General features: G+C 39.0%; 3 protein-coding genes and 1 long non-coding RNA gene across 6 annotated transcripts in view; 1 reads left to right on the forward strand and 3 right to left on the reverse strand.

Moving 5' to 3' along the window:
* LOC140347244 (uncharacterized) overlaps positions 1-11173 on the reverse strand; it is a 292223-nt gene extending 281050 nt beyond the window's left edge. The window contains exons 1-4 of one of the 2 annotated variants that reach the window (XR_011924364.1): positions 11048-11173; positions 10474-10528; positions 10299-10397; positions 9672-9771 (exon numbers count right to left, since the gene is read on the reverse strand). This is a non-coding gene — a long non-coding RNA (uncharacterized lncRNA). Of the gene's footprint in view, positions 1-9671; positions 9772-10298; positions 10398-10473; positions 10529-11047 lie in introns of those variants that run through there. The other variant, XR_011924365.1, reaches the window with a different exon arrangement.
* On the forward strand, positions 154-5983 carry idua (alpha-L-iduronidase). Its single transcript, XM_072433624.1, has 14 exons — positions 154-397; positions 702-842; positions 1419-1501; positions 1571-1678; positions 1762-1857; positions 2022-2224; positions 2657-2836; positions 2940-3156; positions 3342-3539; positions 4293-4414; positions 4492-4617; positions 5283-5359; positions 5438-5538; positions 5784-5983. The coding sequence occupies exons 1-14, from the start codon at positions 264-266 to the stop codon at positions 5882-5884; spliced, it is 1887 nt and encodes a 628-aa protein (XP_072289725.1). The 5' UTR covers positions 154-263; the 3' UTR covers positions 5885-5983.
* On the reverse strand, positions 6246-8316 carry LOC140347241 (purpurin-like). Of its 2 annotated transcripts, none has more exons than XM_072433621.1 (6): positions 8165-8316; positions 7975-8089; positions 7659-7795; positions 7461-7573; positions 7082-7294; positions 6246-6525 (listed from the first exon to the last, which is right to left on the reverse strand). In XM_072433621.1, the coding sequence occupies exons 2-6, from the start codon at positions 8086-8088 to the stop codon at positions 6515-6517; spliced, it is 588 nt and encodes a 195-aa protein (XP_072289722.1). In that variant the 5' UTR covers position 8089; positions 8165-8316; the 3' UTR covers positions 6246-6514. The 2 variants fall into 2 exon arrangements, with proteins under 2 accessions (XP_072289722.1, XP_072289721.1); XM_072433620.1 differs by having other exon boundaries at positions 6246-6522; positions 7078-7294.
* Positions 11174-12496: 1323 nt separating the features above from the next.
* Positions 12497-15877, reverse strand: LOC140347240 (potassium voltage-gated channel subfamily V member 2-like). The gene is made up of 2 exons (XM_072433619.1): positions 14420-15877; positions 12497-12773 (listed from the first exon to the last, which is right to left on the reverse strand). Exons 1-2 carry the CDS (start codon positions 15746-15748, stop codon positions 12519-12521), a joined length of 1584 nt encoding a protein of 527 aa, XP_072289720.1. The 5' UTR covers positions 15749-15877; the 3' UTR covers positions 12497-12518.
* Positions 15878-17806: the final 1929 nt, after the last annotated feature.

Below are 17806 nucleotides of genomic sequence, written 5' to 3' on the forward strand. Positions count from 1 at the left end.
GGTAGACATAAGTTAACTTTATCCCTCTTTAAAATGTATCTCCATGAAAAAAACAATACACCCATGATATAAGCGCATGGCTCTATTATTATTAGAACTACAATCATAAGGTCGCATGTATTTTACGTCATCTTAATCACCTGACTCGTGCTGCGCAGGCGCCCCAGTACTGTTTTTGCACCAGAGTTAAGTTACTTCTGCCATGTAAATCACGGGGTTAAACTTACACTTCATTCGTCAAACAAACGCTAACATCTTCTGGCATGTATGTTAAACTAGTTTGTTTTCTTTTGCTTCTTTATCACTCGCGTGGCACAGATGCTTCATATGTGATCACAGCTGATGTGAGTGAACCCGCCCGGGAGCTCAAACACTTTTGGGGAAGCACTGGGTTCTGGTAAGCCAAATATGTACGTGTGAATAACCTCGTTCATAGTGACGAAGTACTAAAATAAAAGTACTGTACTGCAAAATGTTAAGGTGTCAGTGCTTAAGTACATTTTACAGTGGCATTCTAACTTTAATAGTTCATAATAAATGAGCAGACACAGGAGCAAAAAAATTACTCGAGAAACAAAAGTAATTCTTCCTCCATTGGTTTTATGAATGGCCTCAATTTCCATAATACGAGTGAGTTGTCATGCTGATGCACTGATCCAATGTCTTCAGTTTTTTGCCCTTTATATTCTGTTTGTCCTCAGTCCTCCTTTGCCACACACACAAGCAGACCAGTTTGACCTGAGCCTCGACCAACGTCTGAACCTGGCCTATGTGGGCTCTGTGCCCCATGGAGGGATACAACAAGTGCGCATTCACTGGATGCTGGAGCTCGTCTCGGCACAGTGAGAAACATGTTGCAAATGTATTGATAAAATAGATGGAGCCAAGTCTGTCCTGAACAAGAGATTATGACTCCCGTGGTATAAAAAGCTCCATAAATAGGACTGGGAATCACAGGGTCCCTCACGATTCAATGCGATACACGAGACACGATAATATCTCACGATACATGCGATAATCGATATATTGTTCATGATATGCTACGATATATCATTATTTTTTAAAGAAAACAAAAATTTTAACAACATTTTCTTTGTTAAACCATGGCTTGCACAAACTCGAAATGAAATACACCCATTTTAATCATCAAAACAGTCACATTGTCATTGTTTTGTGTAAACAAGTTTCCTTTCTATAAAACAAGCCACATAATTGTACACATTGTCTCAAAATAATCCGGAAAATTATACCAAAAATGACTCATGGCGATATATCGATAGAGCAGCCCATGATATCGATCTAACCCCTATTTAAAAGTGTTATGACACACTAAGAGGACATGTGCATGCTTTATTTGGAGGGATAGATGCCTCTTGATGCTTCTGTTTCCAACCCATCTGTGTTTTTATGTCTGCTAGAAAAATAGGGCCAGAAGTGCACTATAACTTCACAAAGCTTGATCAGCTCGTTGATCTGTTATGGACCAACGGACTCCGACCAGGTAGAGCGGACGTAACTCTGAAACATTTGTCCTTGTTTTAGAATAACCCCCGTTCCCTTTGTATTCCAGGCTTTGAATTGATGGGCAGCGTCTCGAACTTCTTCACCGACTTCGAAGACAAATCACAAGTGGTCGAATGGAGGAACCTGGTTTATCGAATTGCCAAGAGATACATTGGTGGGTGGAAGAATATGGTAACGATCCTTTTCTCTGTTTCACATTTCATCAAGTTCAAAACCTCCTCTGTTTTTATCTGGCAGACAAATACGGTCTTGGTGTTGTCTCTCAGTGGAACTTTGAAACGTGGAACGAGCCCAATAATCATGACTTTGACAATGTCACGATGTCTATTCAAGGCAAGCACTCTTATTTATTGTCTTAGGACCGATCAATGAGTTGGAATAGTAGAATATTTATTAATAGTTGTATTTGTAGTAACAACAGCACTACACCACAAAAGTAGTTTTAATGACCTTTGTAGGAGTAAGTACAGTTCTAGTTACAACTGAACTCTGTTTAGGTTTCCTGAACTACTACGACGCTTCCTCGGAGGGTCTTCAAGCCGCCAGTGCCCTTCTCAAATTCGGGGGTCCGGGAGATTCCTGTCACACCCCTCCACACTCTCCGTACTGCTGGGCCATGCTGCAACACTGTTATAACGGCACCAACTTCTTCACAGGCAAGAAAGGGGTCAGACTTGACTATATCGCCCTGCACAAAAAGGTAGGACAACTATACACATAACTGCTTTTTCACTTTCACACTCATAAATACCTTGATTGTTTTTTGTTTGTCTTGTCGTATGTGGTTTTGATCAGATTCAATTGGATATCGATTATTTGATTCATTGATTTGCTCGACGAAGAAAAGTGCATTGAAAGGATATCTTCAAATAATCCTGGCTGAGTTGACTTTATGCCATTTTGTATCTGTAAAAAGGAAAAATATTACAATACATTAATCAGGCTCGAGGTTTTGTAGCGCGTTCGTGTTCCGCAACCAATACACTTGCACAGATACAGTCAAGAAAAGGCTGTATGCGTGTTTATTTCTTATCTAAAAGTACTAAATCCAAGAGAGTCAGATCTACTCAGACCCCTGCATATATTAAATTGTTCTCATTTTCATTTTGTTTATTTGTAATACAATATATAGGGTGGAGGATACTCTCTTCCCATCCTGCAGCAGGAGATCCAGACAGTAGGAGAGATACACAAGCGATTCCCTACATTTCAAAGTCTCCCAATCTACAACGATGAGGCTGATCCGTTGGTGGGCTGGTCCAGGCCTCAGGAGTGGAGGGCCGACGTCACCTACGCTGCAATGGTGGTCAAGGTAGAGACTGTAACATGTGATCAATATGTTACGCACAATATGCACTTGCACAGCTTGATGCAGATTTAGTGAGGTTTCCTAATTGGTGCCTTGTTTCCTTCAGGTCATAAAACAGCACCGGGACGTGTTGCTGTCAAATCCAAACAACACAATAAACTACACTCTTCTCAGTAATGACAATGCCTTCCTGAGTTACCACCCGCACCAGTTCACCCAGCGCACCCTGACCGCTCGCTTCCAGGTCAACAACACACAACCCGCTCACACACAAATGATCAGGAAACCTGTTCTGGCTGTCATGGGACTGCTGGCTTTGCTCGGTAACTTATTTATGTTTAGATGTGTAGATTGTTTAAAGTTTTACGTACACATTTATACTCTTGTTGGTTTGAATGACTTTTGACCTCTATTTTGATTAACATGAGTAAAATAAAAGTCAGAGCTGAGCAATAGGACGTCTCTTTTACTGATTGAAATGTGAACTTGATCTTCTTCTTGCGTGCAGGAGACACTCAGGTCCCGTCTCAAACGTTTCCCTCGTCTGAAACATTGGGAGTTATAGCCAGCACCCACAAACCCGCAGCGTCCTGGGGCTCCGATTGTTGGCAAAGCTCGGTCCTGATTTATAACAGCGACGACAACCGGACCTCCACCAGCACCGACCAAGTCACTGTGGCGCTTAAATCACTGCCAAAACTAAAAGGTGCAATTATGTAAATGTTTTCCTACATTTTGTATTATTACCATTCTGGTCCCTCTTTGGTATAAACGGCTATTATTATATTGTATATTGTATCGTATTAGTGTTATGTTTATATTGTATATTGTATCGTATTAGTGTTATGTTTATATTGTATATTGTATCGTATTAGTGTTATGTTTATATTGTATATTGTATCGTATTAGTGTTATGTTTATATTGTATATTGTATCGTATTAGTGTTATGTTTATATTGTATATTGCTACTATGTCCAAGTCAGTTTTCCCTGTCAATCTATACAGTTTTTCTGAGTCCAGCTTCAAGTAAAGTAGATTCAAGGTGCTCAAAATTGTAAAAATGCTCTAAAGATGGATACTTCTGAATGATATTTACAGTTTTTAGCTTTTCGGCCATTGCCCTTAAATCTCCAGCAGAGGGCAATATTTTATTTTGGCCACTTAAGTGCGAAGAGAACACACAACTGACATCACTGCTCTTTTCAGTTTGTAGTAAATTACATTATGTGGGGGAAAATAATAACAATCGATCCTTTATATCGGCAGAGCTTATCAACCATTTGTTTTCTCTGGATTCTAAACAATGGTGTTGCCCTTAAAACAAATACTTGGGTAAAACTAATATTAATCTTGCAAAAATTATAGCCATGTCTTTGGTATCAGTATTTACTATTGTCATTTTAAACATGTATTACTCAAGTTGAAGTATAACATATGCCTCTATATATTTGGCTTCAGGTCTTGTATATACCACATTCTATATGGACAATAACTCCACCAACTCGTATCAACTGTGGCAAAGCATGGGCAGCCCGGACTTCCCCTCGCCTGAACACTTTAGACAACTCAGGGAGAAACAGGTCAATCCCACAGTCTTTCTAGTAATAATGACCTTTAAACACAACCACTTTAAACCAATTTGACCCGTTTCTTTCAGGACCCTGTGATTGGTGGGCCCTGGCCGGTTCCTCCTGGAGAAACACTGACCATAAAGGCCAATTTGGCTTTACCCTCTGTCCTACTCATACATGTCTGTGCCCGACCCAAAGCTGCTCCAGATCAGGTGATTCTACAAGAGAAACAAGCTAAAGTGTTTCAAACTACGAATTTAACCCACTATATTGAATTGAGACTACTACCAGTACTACCACTACTACCACCACCACCACCACCACGGCACAATTTTATCTCCGAAAGTTTGGATTTTGATATCACCAATGATAAAATGGCAGATTCCGCTTTTTAATAGTGTTTTATAGCAGTTAACACTGTAAGATTTGTTGTTGTTGGCCGTCTCTAATACTTAATTATACTTTATCCAGTTATTTATTTAAGAAAACATCCTACTAGTTTGACTTTAGCTAGCTATGGTTGCATCTTAATTAAACCTTTGTGTCGGGTCTTTTTGCTCCTATATTTTCATCTGATGATATATACAACTGACAGTAATCCCCTAAATGTTGTATTGTTAAGTGAAAGAGATCAAATGTTTAAGATAAATTCACAAATTAAATGTTTGTATCCGTCTCCATATAGCAGGAGACGTCGGGTAGCAGCTTTTGACCCGAGTTCTCTAGTGTTTTTTACAAACTCAATTAACTGATCAACTGTGATAAATACTTACCACAGGTTCTTCTATCTCATCAAACTAAGTCATAATTACAAAAACATATGGGCGTTAACAACATTCTAGCTATTTCTAGACTGAACCAAATGTAAACGTTTTAGGTGAATGGATTGCGTTTCATCGGGATCACGACAGGCCAGGTTTTGATTGTTTGGTCAGACCACTGTGTGAACTCTAAGTAGGTGTCAAATATATACAGTATAAGCAGTTTCCATAACATGAACAAAGATGTATAATGATTCATTTGTACTTCCAGATGCATTAAAACATTTGAAGTGGAATTTTCTGGCGATGGCAATGAATTCAAAAGGATTAATGTTGAAGACACTATTTTCACCTTGTTCGTTTATTCTCCTGGTAAGACTATTATACAAAAAATAATTTATTATTTCTGCTTTTTATTGTTTAAATGATAAACTAACAGTTTATAATTTCAAATGAATAATTACAATGCCCAGTTATAGTGTATAAGCTCCTTCTCTTGAAATATTGCTATAAGTGAACATTCCAGAAGGCTTTAATGAACACTAAGAACAGAAGTTAAGTAGTGAGTAGTGAAAAGCAAACATTAGTCCTATTTGTAATTTGGATGTGTCTCTCAGTTGCCATGGAGGTGAGTGGTCTGTATCGAGTGAGGGCTGTGGACTACTGGGACCGGCCTGGGCCATATTCGCTGGCCGAGAGGTACTCAGAGCACCGCTAACACAAGACTTCAGTTTTGCTGAGTGTTTTTTTTTATAATGGTGTTGATTTTATTAATTCAACACAAAAATGTTTTATATATTTTTATATTCATGTAAGTTGCACAACTCAATAAATTCAAGCCGTCTCTAAATATTTAGAATAATTTTGCTCATTCTAGTAACTAACAAGTTTGTTGGGGGTAATTAATTGATTATATATTTTTATTCTGATGTCTTATGTTTATGTGACATAATAGTATCCAATTCCAAATTGACTCTTTCATGAGGTGAAAATATTACGAATATTCCAGGTTTTTATGAATTTACAAAATTAAACTAGGATTTGACTGATGTACAAATGATGACTACAACAACAGCACATTCAGTAACAACATTTATTGTTATTACACCAGATGAAAACCCTTAAAACAATCTTCACGTGGATCTCGACTTGTTATGATGCTTCTGATTAGGCGTCACGATGACAGGGTTGGCAGTAAGTGAATTTGCATAGAGCCGTTTAATTTAATCTCGGGACAGAGTGAGCACCGATCAGATCCATAATAGGATTATTGAACCAATTCGGTCCAGGACAAAGTCTTGTTTGGGAATTGAATGAGGTAATGTGTTGAGTCTGGCCCGTGGTGGATTTAGCAGGCTCCTACAAGACGAGAGAGAGTCAAAAGGGTCAGTATTGTGTACATCTCAGGCAAATCAGATTATCAGTCCACTAATTATTATTTGCTATGTTTCCACGCACACCAAAGGACTTATCATTATCTGAAATGTCATAAACAGGATATGGAAAATTATCCAAAAACTGCAACTCATGTGACAAAAATGAAAGAATATTTTAAAGATTGAAAAAAAGTGATGTTAAATTAATTCTACAAAATTTGATTCAGTGACGCACATCACTAGGCGTTTTTGATCATCTGATTCCTCTGATGTAAACACCACACAAAAATCTGATTTCATCTGAGTATTCTGGTCATGAAAATGTAACCATTATCTCTAGAACTTTAATAGGTCTATAATGAAAAAACAACTTTTACTGTGTTTCTCAATACATTACTTTTCATCATTATATAAAATTACATCTACATGTTAGATAGTATTTAATAAAAAACATTTAAACCAGCAGATTATAACTTGTACATACGGTTATATATAATGTAGTAAAATGATCCAGTGTTATTTTAAGATGTGGTACTGACCAGTCTGGAGAACGGGCTGGAACTGTCCGGTCATGCAGACCTCCTCCTGTTTCTGGCGCACAAGTCTCTGGATGGCGGGGGGCAGACCGCGGGGGCTGCGGCTGAACACCAGGGCGTAGCCATCATCACAGGACCCGTCCTCCTTCAGAGTTCGGCAGGCGTAGGTGATGGCGTAGTTATCGTAGTCAGTGTCAATCACCCAGTAGTTGTCACCTGGAGGAATTTAAAAAGCGGGGTTTTCATTAGGATCTTTAGCTCTGCAGAGTAACTAGATCCAAACCTAATTAAATTGATTCTAGTAAACAATACTAAACAACCACACCAGTTTGATAAGTAATGATTTATTCTATGTGTAATAAGTATTTGTGGAAAAGCCTACCTCCACTGGACAAGTAGCTGGCCAGTCCTTGGTAGTTCATGAACATTTTGCCGGGGGTGCCAGGGTCGGGCACGGTGTACTGGGCAGCCATGTCCGCGCACACAACCCAGAATCTGAATGTAAGAAGGAGCAAAGGAGGATGAGTATTCCATAAAATAAGATAAGTATGACCACAGTACCAAAGTCCTATAAACTGACCCAAAAAGTGTGACTCTGCCCTTGGAGGAGGCCACCATGGCACCGTCATCTCCAATAGTGTATTCAGCCGAGATGTTGTCCTGAAGGAACAGCCCCTCTGGGTCCTTCTTCTGCAGAGCATACCACTTTCCTGCATACTGGAAATAAAAGGTCCACATGTAAATAATTATATATGAAACATCTGTAACTCAATCATTTGTTTAACATTTACTGTTTTGTTATCAAGAGATTTTGAGAGGCTATATTACTAAAGCTAATTAATTTGAGAAGTTGAACATTTTGACTCTTTTCCACAGAAAAAGAGTATTTTATTTACCCTCTTGGCATCAAAGTCCTCTTTCACTGTGAAGCTCTCCACAACACAGGACGCTAGGCTTTGCTCCACACAGGCCAGGAGAAGCATCACCAGGGCAACCATTTGGAAGTCCATCCTAAAAGACCAAGTGTAACGATTCATTATCACCAGTTAGACGATTTTACATGTACATTTTCAAATTGTCCCTTACCTGATGCCTGATGTGTCTGTAGAGATCGTTATGGGGTAGAGTGCTCAAAGTTGTTGTGAAGATGCTGCGAGAGCCTTTTTATACCAGACAGATGGGCTCAATGATTATTTTCACTTCTTGAACCTAAATGCAGAGCGTAAATCTAGTACTAATCCAGTTAACAAAATCCCCACTGTAAGCCCGTGAACCCATGCATTCAGCAGACTGTGAGCTTTATGTAATTGTTTTCTCGGCTACATAATGAGATCCATAACAGCTGATAGCGGCCTGAGCCTGAAGTCACAGGGACATGGCAGACGTGACGACTGTAAACACGTGTTTTTGAACCCCAATGTTACGTGATCTGAAAGTTCAATAGATAATTATGGATAGGATTACTTGATTTTTTTGTTTTGTTTTTTATCAAAGGGGGATTTTAGAGCATAGCCATTAAGTTTCAATACATTTAGTTCACATATTAATTGCATATAATAAAATGCCCTAAAATGTATTATTTTGGATATATTCGAACATATTGTGTTGGTTTGTCACATTTATTTTTGCCGTGTGCTCTCTTGCCACAAATTACTGGAACAACCACAGCTGCCAAAAAGATTTAATGTTACGACATGGGCAAGTGGGACTTAATGTCTCTGTGGTGTAGCCTGGGTTTTATGTTTTAGAAGCTTATTTTAGTCATGTTTTTGAATCCATGCAAAATTATAAGCACGCTTGTGTGAACTTTAGATTACCTCTTAACGCACGTCTGCTCTGAAGGCTCAGCTCCAAATAGACTGCTGGAAATTCACAGGTATTTTTAGTCGATTGTACTATTGTTGCTATATTTACCTCACCAACACCTCCGTCTGGACTCGGGAACACTTCATAATACTTGAATCAGAACTATCCCTTTGCACTAATTTTGCGTCTGACAGACTGTAAATGTTAAATATACACAAATCTATTTATTTTATGTGCACGCCTATATCATTTCATGTTGTACCATTTCACCGAAGCAAGTTCCTAATATGTGAATTTTATTCAGGGACAGACAAACCTTTCAGACGGCCGTGGCTGCAGAGCCACAGTGCGGTCAAATAGCCCAGCAGTTTTGGAAGCCGCGGCACGGCCATATAGCCTCATGGCTAACCCTAACCCCAAGACCTAACCCTAACCCGGCGCAGTCAAATAGCCTAGCAGTTTCAGGAGCCGCGACAAAAAAATAACATGGCAGTTTGGCGGCTCTGTAGACACTCCCTTTTCGGACACAGTATATTATAGGGATGGTCCTGCTTTGAATCATGATCCTTATATACACATTTACCACAAACTTTTCAAATTAAGAGTTTTATTTTTATTCATGTGTTGAAAAGCACTGACCCAGGGGTCACATGTGAAAGAACATTTACAGGGGTGATGGAAAATCGGTTTCCAAAATTCTCAAACATGAACTTTTATGCACCTTAAAGGCAGAATAATGAGACTACGTGTATTTATATTATTTGATGAGAAAGATGTTTATGAGCCACAGTAATCCACATCCTTTTACTGTGCAAAAGACTCTGGAAAACTGCAGGAATAAGCAGGAATCATCACTCGACTTTACTTCAAAATGGTATCTTCACTTGCTGCAAGAATGAAAGATGTATTAGAAACAATTAACTAAATACAGTATTTCTCAAGTAGATGGTGGGCAGGGGTGGAAAATAACCTATTTCAAACACCCGTTACTTTATAGGAGTACATTTTGCAGGCCTTTATTTTTTGTAGATTTTTTGACATTTGTAATTTAATATATTCTACCCATGCCATTGTAATCAGCTTCATTTAAAAAAAAAAAATAAGTAACTGAGAACAGGACAAGTCCCAATCTTTCTCAACCTCAGTGGTCTTTGCGCTTTTCTACAGTCTACAAAACACTGAATCACCAGCTCAGATTAAGTAGACTGCCATTTAAAACAATTCATAATTAAACAGCTCAATTTATCAAGTTTGAAATTAAACCAGAGCTGCCATTAATGCATTCAAAATTTAACTAGAACTTTGGGTAGCATATCACACGTGTACATTTTTAGCCGCGCTACTCCTGTATACTTTTACTCAAACGTTCAGTTCTTTCCACCTCTGCTCCAGGAGATATCCAGTCATTTCCTACCATCTGCTAGCTGCTTGGCAATGCGCTCCTGCTCCTCACGGATCTTCTTCTCCTCCTCTGCTATCCTCTTCTCCTCTGCAGCAATGGGCTTCAGATTATCTGTGTAAAAAAAGTGATTGAAAATATGTATTTTCTTGACAAGAATGGTCAGGAATGTACGAATCAAAACACTCACCATATCTCCTCTTGCCATAAAAGATGCCAGCGAGCAGAGCTGAATACCTCGCCGTCTGCAATAAGAGAAGTGTTATTGATGACAAGTAAGTAATAGTACATGGAAAATAATACAATTGTACATACGTTTGTGTATAAAACACACACGTTCAGTGACTATTCGCTTACATATGTATTACTATATTATTACGCCATGTCTTCATAAATACACAAGTGTTTATAAATTATACACTTAAATGATTAGTTGTCAACAAAGTGGACACAACGCTCAATGTCAACTGCAAACTCAACATGCTTTATTTCAATCCCTTTTAATCGTATAACCCATTAGACTATGCTATACATGCTTGTTTTCTCAAATGTTTCGGGTTGCCGCTTAAGCCATGTTTTTGTGCTGTTATTGTCAATGAATTGACCAGAACACCTTGTACATGTCCAGTTAGCATGCTGGCTAGTAAAGCTTAGCATTTTCACGTCCAGACAGCGTAGTTACTTTAAGATACATAATACAGGCACAATACTAATGTTAATACTACAATAAACTACTTTCAAATATCGTGTTTTGGCTCACAAACCTTAATAAGAGGCGATACAGCGACAGGAGGCGCCATTGTGGTGATAGTTTAGCCTTTAGCTGCAGAGGTGACTTTACCGCTGGGAGAAGATGGTTCCGCTTTATAGTGAAGGGCAGTGAGCCAGTGCTGCCCCTAGTGGACGGAACTGTGCGTGTGCGTGTGCGTGTGCGTGTGCGTGTGCGTGTGCGTGTGCGTGTGCGTGTGCGTGTGTGTTTTACAGCAGATACTTTTTACTTCACTTTATTTCAGAGTGGTATGAGTACTTTCTACTCCACTACATGTTTGAACGGGACTGAAAAGTATAAAGTGCAGATAGGTTACTTTTCATATGGTTTATGAGGGGTTTTATTACATTCCTGGTGTAAAGATTTGGAGTGCTGTGAAGTGTTTGCTTTGAGCAAACAAAAATATGTAGGATACACTAATTACTACTTTTACTTGATTATTTATCGTTTCCCTCCTATATCTGTACTTTGACTCAAGTTACAAAATTGGATACGACTGGATATGTGTGCTTTTTGGCAGAGTTCTGTGCATTTGATGCATTTGACTGTTACGTTATGTGATGACACAAGGTAGAAAATAGATTTTGTAAAGTGTGTATGTAGTGCAGACCACCTCTGAGTTAAAGTAGGTTACCTAAGTATTCTGAGCACCGTACCTTCAATAAATAGGTGTAACGTTGTGGCAGTTCAGTCCATCCTGTAAAACTATAACCTTTATAATGTTGAAAAAATAAATTATTATTAATATATGTTTGGTTAGAATAGGTAGAAAAATTAATGAAATTACTAGAATATTTTGTATACACTATCTCCAGAACAAAAGCAAGAATAAGTCTACTCCAGGCTTGTTAGAGCTGTAGATTGCTTGTTGTTTATGACCCCTGCAATAGATTAAAGCCAAGTCACAACAAACTATCAGTGACATGTTGCACCTATAACCTGTACAAGGGGAAAACCTGTGAACATATGCACAAATCAAATCCGAAGTGACCAGAAGGCTTTACATGAGAGATATTTTAAAGTAAAAATCCTATATTATATTCATCTTTTGAACGTAGTGGATTAAAAGTAATAAGTACTCAACTTGAGTGAATTTACCTCTGGAAGTCTGTCGCTTGCATGTCTAGTATTACCCAGTAGATGTCAGTAAAGATCAATAGTAAAGATGCACAAAGTTATAAACATGACAACATTTTTGAGCAAATAAATTGCATTTATTTATTAGAAAACGTATCAAATATAAACTGTAAGTTGTTTAGTAAGATTTAGTAGGCTATTACAAGCATAAAGTAAGCAAATGTGGTAATAACAAGGCTCATAATCCTGTGGAAAAGCAGACAATTAAAATAAATGTAGGCGTCTTGTTTATGTATTCTTTCTTCAAATGTACTGTAATTTACACTGAAACAGATTTACAGCAAACAAACGTCTTGGTCATATTCAATATCTTTGTCGATGTCATCAAATCAATGTGGATTTCCCAGAGCATTGTTGAATGAATCCACTGTCCTCTTAGCAAACCTAATTTTGCCGCGTTTCTTCTGGAAGGCAGTGTACTGGTTGGACTTGAGTTTGGAGTAGTAGTCAGAGAATTTGTTGAAGAGGATTGAGATGGGCAGACCGTTGAGGATGATCCCAAAGGCAATGCAGATGAAAGCAAAGATTCGGCCCAGTATTGTCTCAGGATACACGTCTCCATAGCCAACGGTGGAGATGCTCACCTGAAGGGGGGAAGGTGGACAAATTAGTAACTTAGACTTCAGGTATTGTTGCTGAAACCCCCAGGCAGACAGAGGAGAAAGGTACAAATACAGTCAATGTATCTGATGTAGTTACAAAAGAGTTACAAATTAAGAGATTAGGACTGAAAGATTAATCACCACTGAATCTAAATCGCAATTTCAATAGACGAATACACAAATAGGGTGCCATTTTTGAGGTACAATCATTTCCTCCACAATCAACAAAATATCCTCTTATTCTGCATTAAAAATTGCTACCATATTTTCCGGACTATAAATCGCACCTTTTTTCATAGTTTTGGCCGGGGTGCGACTTATACTTATATTTATACTTATATACCTATACTCCGGAGCGACTTATATGTGATATTATTTGTTATTTTCACACTTGCAAAGCGCATTTCATACTCCAGTGCAACTTATATATGTTTTTTCTTTCTTCTCTATTATGCATTTTTTTGGCTGGTGCGACTCATGTTTGTAACCATGTTCTTATATTAGTCTGTCTGTTCAGTTCAGTATTTTTGTCAAATCTCTTGGACACGTTTAAAAACATTCAACAGAATCCTATTGTTAAAACATAATTGCAAATCGCAATACTTGTCAGCGAAATCGCAATTCGATATTTTTACTCAAATCGTGCAGCCCTGTAAGAGACTCAAAAGCGGTTGTGGTTGAGTAGGTTTAAGAAAATACACCCCAAACTAAAACACATGCATTTTTAGTCATTTACACCCTTCACCAATGGCACTTGATGTATCCAAACTGCAGCTTTTTGTCATGTTTGTCATTGTCACGTACCACATTTGTGACTCCTTTATAAGTCATGAACAGATTGTATAGATGCCTGCACTTCTTAAAGGTCAAGGAAAAGCTGCATATTGCCTGGGCACTGTGGCAGGAGCCCATTACTCTGATTATAAGGATTATCATCTCCTTCTCCGGGATTAGAGGCAGGAGGCATTGCTATGACCTGTTAGCGGGTTTTGGAGGAACCGGGGTAAAGACAACATATGGTAGATTTTTTCTAATCACAACATTTTATTTACTCTGAAAGTCTATAGCGTTTCTGGGCATGCTTGACCTGTTTGTGTTGACTTGAGCAGGCTGTTGTTTTAGGTTACGTCCTTAAGCACTGCTCCGTTAATTAAACAACCATGAGTTCATTCATGTTAGAGGTGGGAAATATATAACTACATTTAGATTTATTGTAAAAGAAAAAACATGAAACTTTTTTACACATATTTCACACTTGTCTGATCATTAAACCGCAACTAATACATTTTAAGAAATGTTTTAAGACACATCTATCGGATCGAGACACTCCCAAAACTTTCCATATGATCATTTTTGTCAATATCGCCAAGCCCTAATACAGGTGTTAATTTGCGATAATTTAATCGAAGTAGTTTCTGAACTAGTTTCTCTGGTCGTGCTCACTTGGTTACTCTTGCACCACAAGGCAATATTGGCCCCTGTTTACTTGATTAGTTTGACAAATGTGTTTGCCTGGCACTTACCCTCCACAGTGTTCACAATATAGACATTGCACAGAGAGATATTGCCTCCATTTGTTATTATTTATATACCCTGCAGCTCATGGCAAGGTGCAAAGATCTACTTACCGCAGCCCACCACCATGCATGAGGTATACTGGTGAAGTTTGTTTGTGGCATGTCGTGCTCCACGGTGTAAACCATGGCAGAGAAGCTGAATATTCCCATCGCAATGAAGAGAAAGAGGCAGCCCACTTGCTGGTAACACTGGCGCAGCGTGAAGCCAAATGCCCTCAGTCCAGTGGAGTGTCGGGCCAGTTTTAATATACGGAATATACGCATTAGTCTCATTATTCTCAGCACTTGCCCAAGCTTTCCCACCTGCCCCACTGCCTGCATGTCCGCCTCATGCTTGACATAGTTGCCACTGCTATCAAAAAGCTCCAGTATTCCTTGGAGATGGGTTGGTAATATAGCAACCAAGTCGACTGTATTGAGGACACTCCTGCTAAAAGATTTGAGGTCTGGTGTGGAAACTAAACGAAGTATATACTCCATAGTGAAAAAGGTAATGCACGTAGATTCTACATATTCCCAGTAGGTTTTGCCACTCAGCTGACCACTGGGAGTCCAGTACTGCATCTCCTCAACTGTATTCAAAGTCATGGCCACCAGTGAGATGAGGACAAACAGACTGGAAGCCACGGCCATGAGTTTAGCCTTCACAGATGAAAATGGTTTCTCCATGAGGTTCCAGATGGCTCGTCTTATGTTGCCCAAGAACATGCCGTGAAACAGATCCTCGTTCTCCTCAGTCTCTAGCTCTGCTTCCAGCTCCCTCTGGATTTTTAACTGTTCGTTCAGTTCATCTTGTCGCTCCTCAAAAGAAATCCGACAGCAGCGGTTTGTGTTTTTGATTCGCACGCCCCAGTAGTTGATCTCCTCCAGAAAGTTACGTGGACATAGCTCATCTTTGATCCACAGCACCCCAGTTCTGTAGAAGTTAAAGATGCAGTGGAAAACGTCCGGATCCCGGTCAAAAAAATACTCGTTGTGCGTCACAATGTAGTCGTCACACAGGTCGAGTTTCATATTGTGGTCCGTGTAGGTGGCCAGGCGACCTATTCTAGTCTTGGGGTACTTGGCTGCCATCTTGTAGGCTATTCGGTATGGTTTGCCTCCCACATTGATGTTGATCATGTAGTTCTTCTTGGATGGTGAGATTTGTCTTGTCTGCGGGTATAAATCATCGTACTCCTCTTCATACTCAGCGTAGATGTCGTAGATGTCCCGGCTCAGCTCCTGCAGAGAGTTCCAGCTCTTCACGCTGCTCTCTTTGGCCAATGGATAAGCAATCTCTGAAGGCCTCCTATTCAAGTCTTTGTCCCCTACTTTGTAGTTGGGGAAAAGACTCTGCCTCCTGTTTAAGAAGGTAACCACCTTTCCTGTGCTCCCCATTTTGAACCCAGAGCACCGTGCAGACTATATGCAGACTATAGAAGCACTACTGTGTCTAATACCCCTGCACCTAAGCACAGGACGTGAGCAGGATGCCTCATGGCCCCATTAATGTTGCTGACTGAGAGGATCCGCGTGCTTACTGGACATCTAAATACCATTATCCCCTGTTGAGCTGCCTCCCTCCCTGACCTGGCATTGGCTTCTGGGCATGGCTCGGGCATGGAAAATTCACTATAAATGCCCTTTTTTGTCAATAAATTTCACCTAATTTAATGTTTTATAGTTTCTCGAAAATCGGATGTAGAAACATTGTTGAATTGTTGCAGATGTAGTTTCTTTTCAATGTATGGACATCACTGTCATGCTTTAATCTTCTTCCAATCCCCACAGATTATTCAAAGGAAGTCATATTGGAAGGCTATGATTGAAAAATACCATTGCGTGTCAGGGCTTTTTTTCTAATTTTTTTCATGCCAAGGGGTTCTACAATGATGCTGGAAAAGTGATGTAAAAATAACTCGCTCAAAATAGTTCTGTGCATTTCTCATTCATATTTTGCATGTATAACTTTAAATCCTACATGAACTCTACACAGAATTGTCCAATGCCCATACTATGTAGACATTTTCAGCGTATGTTTTTAGAATCTTAAAATGTGTTTCTTTTGTGTGTGTCTTCATTAGCTTTACATAACCCCTTAATTGTAACAACTATACAGTTTAACTTCCTGGTGCCAACCCAGCTCACATGTTAAAACAATGTCGGCGTAATCCCTCATTCGTCCAGGCGTGTTCCATAGTAGAAAAAGCTTCAGTTGTAGTCATCTGGACTCCATCCATCCATCCATTTTCTACCGCTTGTTCCCTTTTGGGGTCGCGGGTGACTCAGTTAGAAAAAATAGACATTTCGACTCTCATCCAAGAGTCATTGTCAATTGACAATGACTCTTGGATGAGAGTCGAAACGTCTATTTTTTCTAACTGAGTCCAGATGACTACAACTGAAGCTTTTTCTACTATGTTAAAACAATATAGTGTTTTAAGTCAGCGACATTAAAACAGGAAGAACTTGTCAGTGCGTGAGTGTCGTGATGACGGGGATGAACTGGATTTGCTATTCAAATCAAGGACAAAACCTACAATAATAAGCACAATCAAGGTATTGGTGAATAAAGTTTGTATTGACCCACAGTGGGAATGTAAGTGCGATGGTGATTTGAACTTCCTGCCTGTGCTTTGTTATTGTACACAGACAATATGAACAATGTATAACTGTACACTTATGTTGTAATATATCTCTTCTGAGGATTACTATAATATTATCTGGTCTTCAGGTCGTTTCCTGTTTCTGTTGTTTCCAGAGCAAATGTGGTCTCTTCAAAGCAGCTTAGTAAAGAAAGAATGTAGATTATAATTCTCCCTGTATGTAAATCCTTGTGCTGTGCCGACTCTCTTATTTACAGCTGCAAATCCAAACACAGATTTTTGTTTCCTGCAACAATAATCTCACTATTGAACTTGACCTTTAGAAATGTGCCAAGGTCATCTGACAGATAGTTTAAAATCAGGGCCGTTTGTGTATTTATGGGGGCCCTATGCAAAATGGAACCTTAGTCCCCAAAGTAGATGGAGCCGATACATGTATTTACTGCTCTATTTTGCACTACTTACTTATCTTTGTTTAGAAATGATTGTTGCTTGGAATAAGAATAATGAGGATAATTACTGTTGTGAAGAAAACATTTGGTGGAAAAAATCCTGACCACTGCACAAGGTTTTGCATATTGAGTTTGTTATATAGACGAATTAAAACGCTCAGATTGTTAAAAATACCTAAATGGAGGCGACTTGAGGCAAAATGAAAATCAAAATTAATTGACATTGGCTATAAATGCAAATTTTGTGGCCTGGAAAATGTATTTGAGCTTTTCAAAAGATATAATTTGTGGTAATGTGTAACATATCTGTAGATAAAATGAGAAACTGTTGTTTGGTTTAGTTTATTAAGATCCTCATCTGTGTGTGTGTGTATGTGTGTGTGTGTGTGTGTGTGTGT

Source organism: Eucyclogobius newberryi, unplaced genomic scaffold, assembly GCF_026437365.1.
Source record: "Eucyclogobius newberryi isolate DKJ021-1_F unplaced genomic scaffold, fEucNew1.0.hap1 SCAF_6, whole genome shotgun sequence".
Classification (NCBI taxonomy): domain Eukaryota; kingdom Metazoa; phylum Chordata; class Actinopteri; order Gobiiformes; family Gobiidae; genus Eucyclogobius; species Eucyclogobius newberryi.

Excerpts from the sequence above, each read along its gene's own strand:
- idua (XM_072433624.1), top strand. The coding sequence starts at position 264 with ATGTATGTTAAACTAGTTTGTTTTCTTTTGCTTCTTTATCACTCGCGT. Across the intron at positions 4,415-4,491 it reads GACAACTCAGGGAGAAACAG|GACCCTGTGATTGGTGGGCC; the intron begins GTCAATCCCACA and ends CGTTTCTTTCAG. Across the intron at positions 4,618-5,282 it reads CCAAAGCTGCTCCAGATCAG|GTGAATGGATTGCGTTTCAT; the intron begins GTGATTCTACAA and ends TAAACGTTTTAG.
- LOC140347241 (XM_072433620.1), bottom strand. The coding sequence starts at position 8,088 with ATGGACTTCCAAATGGTTGCCCTGGTGATGCTTCTCCTGGCCTGTGTG. Across the intron at positions 7,796-7,974 it reads AGGACTTTGATGCCAAGAGG|TATGCAGGAAAGTGGTATGC; the intron begins GTAAATAAAATA and ends TTTTATTTCCAG. Across the intron at positions 6,523-7,077 it reads CCCGTTCTCCAGACTGGTCA|CCTGCTAAATCCACCACGGG; the intron begins GTACCACATCTT and ends GTCTTGTAGGAG.
- LOC140347240 (XM_072433619.1), bottom strand. The coding sequence starts at position 15,748 with ATGGGGAGCACAGGAAAGGTGGTTACCTTCTTAAACAGGAGGCAGAGT. Across the intron at positions 12,774-14,419 it reads ATGCATGGTGGTGGGCTGCG|GTGAGCATCTCCACCGTTGG; the intron begins GTAAGTAGATCT and ends TCCCCCCTTCAG.